The sequence below is a fragment of the Limulus polyphemus genome, unplaced genomic scaffold, assembly GCF_000517525.1.
Source record: "Limulus polyphemus unplaced genomic scaffold, Limulus_polyphemus-2.1.2 Scaffold2886, whole genome shotgun sequence".
In the NCBI taxonomy this organism is placed as follows: domain Eukaryota; kingdom Metazoa; phylum Arthropoda; class Merostomata; order Xiphosura; family Limulidae; genus Limulus; species Limulus polyphemus.
Window position 1 is genome coordinate 113,046 of NW_013668496.1, and position 13,200 is coordinate 126,245.

At 34.7% G+C, this 13,200-nt stretch overlaps 1 protein-coding gene across 1 annotated transcript in view; it reads left to right on the top strand.

Annotated features, from left to right (window-relative positions):
- Positions 1-13,200, top strand: part of LOC106468138 (basement membrane-specific heparan sulfate proteoglycan core protein-like) — a 151,119-nt gene that overhangs the window by 112,253 nt on the left and 25,666 nt on the right. Inside the window, exons 43-46 of the mRNA XM_022396444.1 lie at positions 1,108-1,287; positions 6,429-6,581; positions 10,433-10,741; positions 12,830-13,048. Coding sequence (XP_022252152.1) covers positions 1,108-1,287; positions 6,429-6,581; positions 10,433-10,741; positions 12,830-13,048 — 861 coding nt within the window. The remainder of the gene's footprint in view (positions 1-1,107; positions 1,288-6,428; positions 6,582-10,432; positions 10,742-12,829; positions 13,049-13,200) is intronic.

Consider the following 13,200-nt stretch of genomic DNA (forward strand, 5'->3'; position numbering starts at 1 on the left):
ATTTCTAAAATGTAATTTCAATAGTCAACATAAAAATATCTGAAATATTGTTTTAACCAATTTGACAGCAACATGAAAAATGAATGAGCAATGTTTTTATGTTTAAAATAATCTGAGAAAATTTTATGAAGTACATGAAATAGTATTCTTTGATAGATTGATTGAGCAGAGTATTCATGTATGAAACTTAGTGGAATGGACAGCAACACAAGTATAGAGGATGTACTACAAGCAGTTGCCATCCATTCAATTAAGTTTCATACATGAAATAGGTTTTTTTATTCCATATAATCATGATGTTGTTTATTTTTCTAGTGATATCTTTGTTTTCTTAGCATTATTTTGTCTGAAAATGGCTAATGCTAATCTTACTTCTCAAATAGATCTTGAGAGTTACTTGTAAAACAATAACTATTTACAGTAATTATTTAGCCATATAACGAGTTTGTCGACAAGTTTTTGAAAGATGTGTGTGATAAAAAAAAAAGGAAAGAAATGCTAATGTGAAAAATTTCCAGTCATGATAGAACTAAAAAGTTTATTTAAGAAAGAATAAAGAAACTTAAGTAGATCAGGTTAGAACCACTAAGATAAATGCATTTTGGATACAATTTAGGATACAGAACAACTAAGGCAAAAAATATTAATTAAAAGTGGTTTCATCACATAAGGAATCAAAAACGTGAGAATGTTTAAATGTTAGAGATTGTATAAATATGGTTTATTATAGAAGCAAACTTTCTTGAAGAGAACAAGTTCTAACAAATATTTCCAGTGTGTAGCAGTTCAAGTTCTTCTAATCTTTTTGCTTAACATTTGAGAGTACTTATTTTGAAATGGAGATTTGTTTCAGTTGATCTTTTTTAACTACTATGACGTACAATATATACATAATATATATTTAGCCTCAAGTTTTACTGACTCTGGTCTTATTTGAATTCATTATATTTATTGATACATAATTGTCTTTAATTAACTTCTATTTTTTATTTTTTTTACTAAGAAATTTTTTTGTATAAAACTGTCTTGTGCTGTAGTTATTTTTTTTTTGTATATGATTCACAGTTATTCAGTAATGATTCTTACTAATAATATCTCACCTTTTAGGTCTGCTTTTATACAATGGTCAACAAGAAGGCACTGGAGACTTTATGACTCTCTTAATGAAAGATGGTTATGTTGAACTTCGATATGAACTTGGGTCTGGACCAGCCATTATTCGAAGCCACCAACCTTTAGAAATAGGGAAGTGGCATACAGTGAGAATTATTCGTAACCAGAAGATTGGTAAGAAAACGCTGTATGCTGAACATAGAATTAATTCCTGTTAGTTTAAAAAAATATAAATTATATTTTCACTTTTATGTATAAATAAGTAGAACGTGGGAATTTACAATTTGTCTATTTATCGACTCGATAGTTACGGCTAATGTAGATGATCTAGTGCCTAAATTGGTAGTCATTTCACTTGGAGGAATTGTCACATTGACACCCAGTGGTTTTTTCATCATTGAACATTTCACTAGGAGGAATTGTCACATTGACACCCAGTGGTTTTTTTCATCATTGAACATACCCATTCCATTCGATTAGATTTGTAGCTCTTGTCTAAGAGTGTACAATCTTTGTTTTGGTGGTGGTGTAGTGGGGAACGAAGTTAGTAGTATGTCTTTCTTCAGATCTGAATCTGTTGGAAAATAATCAGTACATATATAATGTTTATCTCCATTATGCTGGAAAAGTATATGCTTCATTTTCAGGGAGATCATGTCTTACGCTAAATCGATGATTTCTTCCTTTCGTATAATTTTTGTAAAGGATATAACTACTGTGTGGAAATTTCTTTCTACAGAACTTTATGTTACCATGCTTCCATATAACCTACTGGGTTAGGTATTGTTCTTTTTTTCCAGGAAGTTGGTGATAAGTTTTTCAATGTGTATCCCTCACTCTCTGTAGGTATGCCCATGTTTAGCAAGTTTGTTTGTGCTTTTGTTGATGGACCTAATTTCTGCACTCAATAATTTAGGTCTTTCATGTCTTCTTTACCTAGTATTTGGTAAGTTAGGTTTTTATACTTCTTTTACCTTCTAGGTTACTTTAATTTAAACTTGCACTTATAATTTAATTATTACTTTGTTTTTGTATCATTTTCAGTATATTTACTGGTTTTGCTCACACCGACTTGCTACTGCTCACCTCTTCCTGTGCACAATCAGGCACTCACACCGACTTGCTACTGCTCACCTCTTCCTGTGCACAATCAGGCACTCACACCGACTTACTTCTTCGAGAAGCTGCTCGGGTGGGGTTTCTCATGAAGTTGGAGAAGTCCTTTATTACCCCCGTGGAGTATCTTGTTCATTTGGAGGGGGGTCTCTTCAATTCCCATCTTGGTTGGGCTCAGCCTTTTCCACTTTGGCTCTGTGATATGGAGCGGGCAGTCATAAAGGCTCTACCTTCTTCTCCTTCTGCACGAGAGGTTCTATCTCTTTTGGGGATGTGGGTTTCCTTGGAAGATCACATTCCCTTAGGTCAGGTGCACATGCATTCCCTTCATGGGTTGCTTCTCGACCAGTGGAACTTCTCCCCACAATCCCTTGGGCCATCCCATCACCCTTCCACCTGGAATCAGGATTGACCTTGCTTAAAGGCTCAACAGGGACTTGACCATGATGGGGGTTCTCATTCCTCCACTTTGTCCCAAATCTCATCTGTTCACAAATGCTTCCTTGGTGGGTTGGGAGGGGGCTTTCCTCGATTCCCAGGAGATTTTGGATTGGTGGTTAGTCAAGGAGGCTACTCTCCATATTGACACTAGAACCTTTCACAGTTCATCTGGCTTTGTATAATTTTCTCCTGCTCCTATAGGGGCAGGTGGTTATGGTTCATTCTGACAATTCCACTGTTATCAGCTATGCCACCAAGCAAGGGGGAACCAAGTCCAAGTCTCTGTTTTCAAACTCTGGATCTCCTGTACTAGGCCAACGACTAACACATGAAGGCTCTGGTGTGTCATATTCCCAGAATTATGAATCATGTGGTGTATTGCTTATCCTGTCCCAACCAGATTCTCCCAAAGGAGTGGTTCCTTCATCCTCAAGTATTTCTGTGGGTATGTTCTCAACTGGGAACACTGTATATATGTGTTTGCCACTCGCTGGAATACCAAACTTTCTCACCCCACAACTCTGGAGGTGCATGCATTTCAATCACAATTGGAGGGTTCACCTTTATACCTACCCTCCGATCAAGCTCATTTCTTTTATCCAGACCATTCCATATCATGTTCCGCTGGTTGCTCTATATTGGCCATCTCAGATGTGGTTCCCTCTACTTTGGCCCTTACTGGAACAACAGCCTCTTTTCTAATTTCTCCTTCAACAACCGTGATTGGACATGTTTTATCCAACATCACCAAACTCTACCTTCACGTGTGGCTTTTGTCCAGTCCCTTGCCTCAGCTGAGGGACTTGCCCCTTATATAGCATCTTTCCTTGCCCATACCATTTGTCCTTCCTCCTTGTCTATGTACCAGAGACATTGGTCTTATTTCAGACTTTAATATATTCACCATGGTTTCTGATCATCCCATCCTTCTGTTCCTCACTTGTCCCAGTTCTTCACCTGGTTGTTTGATCAGGCTTTGTCTGTTTCCACTGTTGCTATTTATAAAGCTGCCCTGTCAAACACCTCCTGTTCTTCCCTTTCTGGAAAGCCTTCTCTTCACAGATTATTTCCTTCCTTTCCACTCCTTTTGTCGAGTTCATCCATCACATCCCTTTGTTCTGCCAGATTGAGATCTCACTGTTGTCCTTCATTCCCTGTCTAGTTCTCCCTTTGAACCCATTGCAATGTATTCCTTGTACCTTGTACCATCTTTTCCATAAGATCTATTTCCTTCCCTCTTGGCATGCAGTCGTCATCGTTCCAATATATATACGCATTAATGTTTCATGCATCCTTTACCTTTCCTTGTATGTTATCCTCTATCCAAATCGGGCCTTCATTCCCAGGACAATGGCTGCCTGGAAAGGTTGTTTAGCCTTTTCTTCTACTTCTTTAACTTCCACTTTTTGCCTGCACTCCTATTCTGATCCAGATCAACTACTTTATCCAGTTCATTCCCTGCTATGTTATTTAGCACATACCGTCTCCTTTCATGGTTCTCATTCCTTGGAATTCCTCTGTTTTCCGTGATCTATTTGTAATCAAAGTGTCCGGTTGCTAATGGTTGAAGTTTGAATGAAGATGGCAACTACGCAGGAGAAAGCTCAATGTGTGCATTTTATACGAGTAAAGATGCAATCTCTTGTGTAGGACTTTGTGTACCATTGATCTTGGTAGCTGGTGTTCACTTGAAATTCAACAAATAGACTTTTTAGGGCTGCATTGGAATGTCTTCTGGACAGCAGTGTGTCATTCCTTTGGACTCCCCAGTGCATATCCCCCCCTTTTTTTTTCTTTAAAGGAGCACGGGAGTTCTTACCACTCTAGTTTCCAGTTGCTGCAGTGATGGACCATGGAGGTTTTCTCCTGAGTGGGGTTGTACACTGAAAGAAATCAAACCCATAACTTAAGTACCCACTCAGTGAGACAATAAATCAATGGACTTTCTCCAGTATGCCCCAGGAATCTTCCCTGGGCACATAATTCTTCGGGCCCACTGTCGATTGCATACTAGACATTTTACATGCCCACTCTATGCTGATTCACATCCTAGTTCTACCACACTGCTCCAAAACAGTGATGTACATCTTAAGTATATGGTGCTGTTACTCATACATTCCACCCCTATCTATATTATTGTTTTATTACTGGTTGAGAAGCTTACCTGTTCCAGAACTAGTGCTATACCCCACAGGTGTGCCTTACTTTCTTCTACTGGTACACCTTTTCTTTTCAAGCAGTTATTATCTGCTTATTTTGATATTTTCGTGCCTTCTCTGGCCCCTCCATCTTTTCAATGTGGGATTCTAGTTTTGGGTTAGAAGAGATAGTACTGTTTCAGAAGCTAACATTTTCTAACACTGAAAATGTATTTCTGATAGGTACTTACTTCCATTCACCCAATTTTCCTCCCCACTGATATGCCGGTGTTTTATTGTGTAACTGCCAATTCTGGAAAGTGAGGATTGTGCTAGAATAGTAGAGGGAGCTACCTGTGATATTATAGGTGACACAGTATGATTGGTGAAGGGTAGTCACATGGTATGCACATGTTCTGAATTGGCACGAAAATAAAGGGGAATAATAGACTAGTGCTCTATTAGTGGAACATTTTTTATCAATGCTTAGAGGGCCAATCAAGGGTGGGATAGCTTTGGGTGAGGGGAAGGTAAGTACCTTTTTGAAATACGTTTTCAATGTAGGAAAATGTTAACTTTAATTTTTATCGTGTTATTTTTCAATAAACCGTTCTCACACTTGGAGAAATCATTACAAGCAGAAAACAGATTAGAAAGGATCATCTGGTTTTCAGTGGAAATAGATTAATAAAGAATTTTTTTTTCAGCTTTATGAATGTTATTAAACTAGTAAAGATTTGATGTTACCTAGAAACTGTTGAAGCATATTAGATTCATATGAAGTATCATGGAGAAAATGCATCAAAAAGTTTATTTTTACATGGTATTATTACCCTGGAGACAGTTTATGTCTAGTTTTCCTTAACTCATTTTTTTCTTTGTAATATTGTTCTATACATTCAATAACATCATAAGATATGCTTTCTTCACTCTGATTTTTTATTGAAATAAATGATCAAATCTTTCAAAAAATATTTAATGATAATTGTTTGTGATCAGCATCATCACATGAACGATTTTTACAGCCAGACATAAATCTAATCAAGTTATTGAGGAATTATTGTTTGAACACAAGAATATACTGGAGGTATTCTTAATGCACATGTTTTAAATACCAGTTTACATGGCAAATGAAATATTTATTTCTTTAAGCACAGTTAATAACATTTTCACTGAGTTTTCTATCAGACTTGGTAGCAGCATTTTCATAAATATGACACCATTTTGTTATGTTTTCTATCAGACTGGGTAGCAGTATTTTCATAAATATGACACCAGTTTGACGAGTTTTCTATCAGACTGGGTAGCAGTATTTTCATAAATATGACACCAGTTTGACGAGTTTTCTATCAGACTGGGTAGCAGTATTTTCATAAATATGACACCATTTTGATAAGTTTTCTATCAGACTGGGTAGCAGTATTTTCATAAATATGACACCATTTTGATAAGTTTTTGATCAGACTGGGTAGCAGTATTTTTACTACACAATGAAAATGTATTGTAAAAAATCCATAGTTGAGCTCATATAATGTGGTTTCACTTCACTATCTTGAATTAATTTCTGTTATTAAGTGTCAAATTACTAACACTTGACTTGTTTCTTTTAACTTGTTTTAGGTATAGTGAATGTAGATGATCAACCCGAAGCCACTGGCTCTGCTCCTGGTCGATTTCTTGGTTTAGACCTGGTAGAACCATTGTACATTGGTGGTGTTCCAGATTTTAGTAAATTGCCAAAGGATGCAGTTGAATCCATTCCAGGGTTTGTTGGTAAGTGAATTTAGGTTTATTATTTCCATCCTTCTCTGGAACTTATTCGATATCACTCGGTGTTCTTATCTTGCAACTGTTATTCGTAAGTAATATGTTTATGACAAAACTAGTTCTAAATGTATAGATTATAATTGTAACTGATGCTAGTTTATGTGGATGAATGATAGTTGTGTATCATCATTGAAAAGTTGAACTAAAAATATTTCAAGAAAGATATTTGACTTTGATATAAGACATTATGTTAGGCCTATTGTATTTTTTAACACTATATGACACATATGATTAATTATAAGCATGCTTCACCAGCTTATAAAAAGCATTAACACCATAATAATTGTTGTTGAAACAAAATGGCTTATATAGTGTTTCAACCACTACCATGTTTGTTATATCCCACTTAATCTTGAACAACTCTAGATTGTTGTAAGCAATCGAGATAATGTGGTTGAAATACTGTTGTTATACACTTTTCTAATTCTTGAAAGTCCTTAAGAGAATAGTTTAAGAACACAGTATTAACAAATATAACAGGCCTCAGGTCTGTATGCAGGATGTTTGAAGGGGGGAGTTATAATTTTTGAGATCAAAAGCCAACATGTATTGTGTGAAGCACAATCAGCTTGCAAAGCATAGTAATGCTACAGAGATCTGGGGACATGCAACTATGTCAAGCCAAAATGTGCTAATGCTTCATCATTTATGTGTATAAAATGTGAAGTAGCTGCACTATAGCTATATAAGCATTTTTTTAATATTATTATTATTATTACTGTTACATAAAATAAAGGATTCTATAGTAACTAATCCTTATGTCTAACAGTGTGTGTGAACCTTTTTACAGTAAAATATTCAGAAGTAGGTAAACTATTATGTAAGAACTTATCATATAACAGTGGTAGGATACAGTCAAGATAAACATGTTTTGTAATATATTTGTTCCAATAGTCTGTTTCATAATAATGGTAGGCTGCAATCAAGATGAAAACTTGTTTTATTATGTATTTATTTCAACAGTATCTAGTTTTCATTTCATAGCAGGTAAAGCTGTGGTATTTTCAAATAACTGATTCATCAACAAGTATCAGACAGCCAAACTTGCAAATAACAGCAGATTCAATCAAGAAATAATGGCAGTATTCTGTAGTTGATAACTTGACTGTTTTCTCTGTCATTCAAATGTGTTCAATCTGTTACACAACTTAAAATTCAATATTTATTTAGATTCAATACAAGAAAAACTGTGCATAGACAAGTGGATGGTCAACTCTACTGGTTGAGTGAATAGCTCACCAGCTTTCAGTCTCTCAAGATGAATCTCTGCTGAACCAGTCACAATGAAAGCTAAGTAGAACTGAACAAAGAAAGTATGTCTGGATCCAGAATGTTAACTTTCTTTGTCCAGTGAATGGCATCACTTCATGACTTCTGTTCCCTGACAGCCTTTGTTGAGTCAATGTCACAATCTGCAAGCAAAAGATATTTCAGCACTAATCTGTCCAATGCAGATTTTACAACAATATTGAAATATCACTGTGGGCAGAGTAGACATCACCTACTAGAGAAAAAGGGTGAAGTCGCTGGGAAGTAAATAATCAATAATTTTGTTACTACAGAATGCAGAAAATCCATAATATGCCCATGTATGACACTTGTCTCTCTCAAGCCTGTCCTCAGACCAACATTTAAACTTTAGAACCAGTCATTATTTAAACTCATGATCCAGAAGTGTGTTAACTTTACCTTACTCCTAAAACACTTACATGTCATGTGGACAACACAACTTCTTAACAAAGAACAAGCAGTTAATAGGTATGCACTTAAAGAACAAAAATACCCTTTACTAAAGATAATAATATGGTACCAAAGAATGTAACTTTTATATCAAGCACGTATATAAAAAGAAATAAACTAACAATGAATACCTATCAGCTTTAGGAGGCAGTAATCTAACATACTTCGTATAAGCGCATGAAAAAAATGAATTACTGATTAAACAATGCAAAATGTAAAAATAAAATACCCTGCAATAATGAAGTAGGTACAAGAGAAACGTTTATAGCCATAAAAGTAAAAACAAAACGATCTTTACACAAAATAACACTTTAATATGAAATACATGATATGTAAAGAAAATACAATGCATAACAATCAAATCCTTTACAATAATCAAAACATAAAAAAGAATAAGAAGTAATAAAAAGTAATATTAATATTTCCACAGCCTACATTGTATCTTCGTGATAATGAAATTTCTCAGTGGACATTCCTGTAAACATCCAACATAGATGAACCTCAAGCTCATCCTCTGGTATCTGTTTCACTAATTGAGTGGTGAAGAAAGCTGACCATTAGCTGGGCTATTTTAATGGGCATATTCAGCCAAGCTGACACCTCTTCATCATGATCATCAACTACACCAGCAGTTTATCAAGCAACTGAAAAAAAGGTTTCAGGAATACTCATCAGAAGAGAATGGAAAAACTGGTGACTAGTTTAAAAGTCAAGATAACCTGGTGCATATAGAATTTGATCCCTATTACAAAGGTTAGGCAAATTCCATTGCTCAAAAGTTTAACTGAATATATAGGCTAATGTGCATTATAACATCTGGTTACACCCATAAAGTAGGCACTGGTAAAGCAACACATTTTCAAGATAATGTGACATTTCTAATTAAAAATTTCACTCAGTTGCTTAGAAAATAAAGATTTGTGATGCCCTTTCAGTCAGTAGTCATCCAAATAGCTTTGATCCTTGGTTGCCAATTGTCTCACCTGCTGGAGAAACAACTCTAACTGGCAGAGACTATTCACCACCAGCATTTTCAATCCTACTTGGCTAATATGGTCTGGATCAGAACTTGGACTGCTGCGTTATGAATGATGACAGCCTGGAAGTCCTATGGAAACCTCTCCAAGTGGTCTCAGGCTCAACAAGTGCCCAATTCCACATCAACAACACATTGAACACATTTAAATGACAGAGAAAACAATATTTATTTAGGTTCAACATAAAAAAACAGTGTACACTTGTGTAGATAATTGGATGATCACCTCTACTAGATCAGTGAATAGCTTACCAGCATTCCGTCTCTCAAGATGGATATCTGCTAAACTTGGATGTTAATTTGCTTTATTTGTCTAGTGTATGCCGTCACCTCGTGACCTCTGTTCTGTAATAACATTGGTTGATTGTAGGCTTCAGTCAACATCCGAGTATACCAGCAAAGAATATTTCAGTGTTAACCTGTTCAGTCTAGATTGTAGACTACATACAACGTCAAAAATATCCCTGCAGGCAGAATAGACATCACCCACTAGAGAACAAAGGACAAAACAACTAGAACAAAATAATTTTAGAAACTCTGAACCATGGCAGCTAACTAAATAATCAATGGAAACTTTGTTACTATAAAAGGTATGAAACCCATGATATGCCCCCATATAACATAGCTAACTAAAAATCTTAATGTGTCCTCAGTATTAACTTGTAAACACTTGTGAAACTTCTATATGAAAATTCTTTGGAAGGAAAAAGGTCCAAGCAAATATAATTTTAGTTTGATAAGGTTTTTAAAAGATGTTAAGTGATAAAATATTAAATCTGTCTGAAAATTGCTTTGACACAATTGAGATAGTAGAGAACAGTTAGTTCTTGTTGGAACTGAGGGCAGTAAGGAATCTCAACTTTTCTTTGTCACACGTCGTCTTTGGCCTCCCACCATATCCATAAGGAAACATGTTTATGAATAAAAGGCATCTATCTGATTGGCGATTTGCAAGTCAAAATGCTTTGTCATATTAATAAGATAAAGGCCATGCTACTATCAGTTGTTCTTGTTTCTCTAGGTTGTATAAGTAAGTTCAGGATTGCAGACAAAGACCATGAGCTGATCCAAGATGCTGAATCATATGGGATTGGTAGTTGTGAAACCTGTGGAAGGAATCCATGTCTTCATAGTGGTGTGTGTCAAGAAGCTTTGACTGAAACAGGTTACAAGTGTATTTGTCCATCAGGGTTTTCTGGTGATGATTGTGAGAAGGTGGCTGAAGCTTGTTATCCTGGTGTTTGTGGAGAAGGTCGGTGTATTAATAAACCAGGTGGTGGATTTGACTGCTACTGTCCTTTTGGAAGAACTGGATTTCGTTGTGAAAGAGGTTAGTATTTAGAGCGATTGCTACTTTGTTTGAATTAAGTTCTAGCTAGTGAAGTTTATGTTTAAGAGGTAGTGCAATGTGTGCTCACTGTTTGAATATAACTGTTCTTCAGTAAGATATTGTTTAATTTTTCAAATTCCATAAATTAGCATTAATTGTTCTAAAATTTGTAATTCAGTAATCTTAATAATTTTTATCTCTTTTCATGTTATTTAATTTATAACAATTATCAGAAAATTCTATATGCAGTTTATATCCCTTAATGATGGATGCTAAAGTGCTTCCTAGAGTTGAGACTTTCAGGTGTTACCATTTATTTTTTTGGACAGTTATTAATATTAAGCATCATCATATTATTCTTTTTAATGCTGTAGGGAAATACTTTGAACTGATTTGTAAGAAAAAATAGTTTAATGAAGTTACTTAAATATAGCTTCTTTTCTGTAGTTAAAGGTACTAGTTGCAGTGAAGTCTGATCTCTTAATTTAGTGAAATATTTAGAAAGTATAGATTAATAAAAAAAAAATTGTGTTTTAGTAACCATGGATTTTCTTGTTGTGTAGATACAGTTTGAAAATGTAAAGTGCAAATATACTCATTTTTGTGACTTATGAAGACTTTCATTAGTGCATTGATGGAAATTCAATATTATTTCGAAATAAGTTGTGATGGGTTAAAAACATAGAGTCCATGAAAGCTATGATGATATTTTACTCCACTGTGTGCTAACTTTCTTAAAGAGAATTAGAGATCTTTATTGCTTATTTAAATGTTTAAATTATTTCAAAGTGTATGCTTATGCAAAATTAGACTAATTTTAACATTTTGGCTGCTGTGTGACTCACTGAAGGGTAACAGTACAGTTTTTCATGTATTATTCCTTCACTAAAGCTAAGGATGTTGGGAATATTATCTGGCACTTTGTAAATGGTACACTTTTATATCTACTTCATTTCGATATTGCACATATTTGATGGAACACAGAAAACTTGGGAAATAAAAGCAATTGAAGCAATCAGGAGAGGGTTCCTGGTAACATTCTGATGAATCTTCCTTTACATTTGAGGATCCATAAAATTTACCAGTTGTCACATAAGCTGTTTTGGACAGAAATTATTCAGAAAATAATAGAAGCAACAGTTTAGGCAGTGGTGATTACAAATAGAAATAATTGAGTTAGAGTGACTCCCACTGGTGGGTCACTAAGCACACTCACATTATATTTTTCTTTTAGAGCCATGAGACTCACCAGTTGGTCACATCGTATAGGGTACCTCTGTGAGGTCATAAAACCTAACATTTTCATATGTGACACTTATATAAAGCTGGGTTAATTGTAAATCTTCATAGTGTATTTGGCACCACAATGTTGATGATTAGTTATACGTTACGGCACTCAGTGTGTTAATTATGAAAAAAAAGAAAGATTTAATACCTGTGATGAATAAATATTGTCAACATATTTATTATTTAGATTTTAAGTTATTTGAGTTTTATTCATCGTGTTTCAGTTTAGACAGATATGCATATTTCTCGTGTATTCTATGATAGCATATTTAAAAGTTAACTGTAGTATTGATATTATTAGAAGTAAAACTGAATTTTATTGCATGACAAATTTATTAAGAAAATATAATTTTTGTTCTTTTAAATTGGCCTTTGTAGTTGACAGAGGCAATTATAGTTCTTTAATAAAGGGTAGAGTAGAACTTTTGAAATGAAGATTACAAAAACTTTGAAAGTGACTTAATTGGAAGATAAAAACGGTACAACGGTTTCAATTTTCTTTAGCAAGCTGACTTTATCAAAGGTAACAGTAGTTAGAAATATTTGTATGGCTTATATAAAATGGATTGTTGTTTAATAATATGGAGTGATGGTGGCTCTGGCAATTAACAAAGTTAAGTATGGATTGTTAAGTATTAAGTTAAGTAAAAATGAGAATCAGTGACACTGGCTTTGGCAAATAACTAAGAAAGATGTTAGAAATCAAAATAACGTGTTTTACAGAAAGATGAAGTAAATAATTGTCATACAATTTACCATATCATGTTTCTAATTGTGTATCTAATCAATGGTTGATTTCAGAGGTAGTTATTGTTGAGCCATCTCTCTCTGGAGATTCTTTCCTGGCATACCCTGCACCTGAAGCATTACGTAACCTCAACCTAAATATGAGGATAAAGCCAAGAGATGTTAAGGATGGAATTCTTGTATACTCAGCACAGAGTGAAAGTGGACAGGGAGATTTTGCTTCTTTAGCTATTAAAAATGGTAGTGTGGAGTTTCGATTTGACACTGGCTCAGGTAAGTAACTCAGTTACAAGTGGATTTTTTGTTAAGTAACAAGGAGAATTGGTGACACTGGCTCAGGTAAGTAACAGAGCAATGAATAGATTGTTAAATAACAAGGAGAATCGGTGAAACTGGCTCTGGTAAGTAAGTTACAAATGGATTAT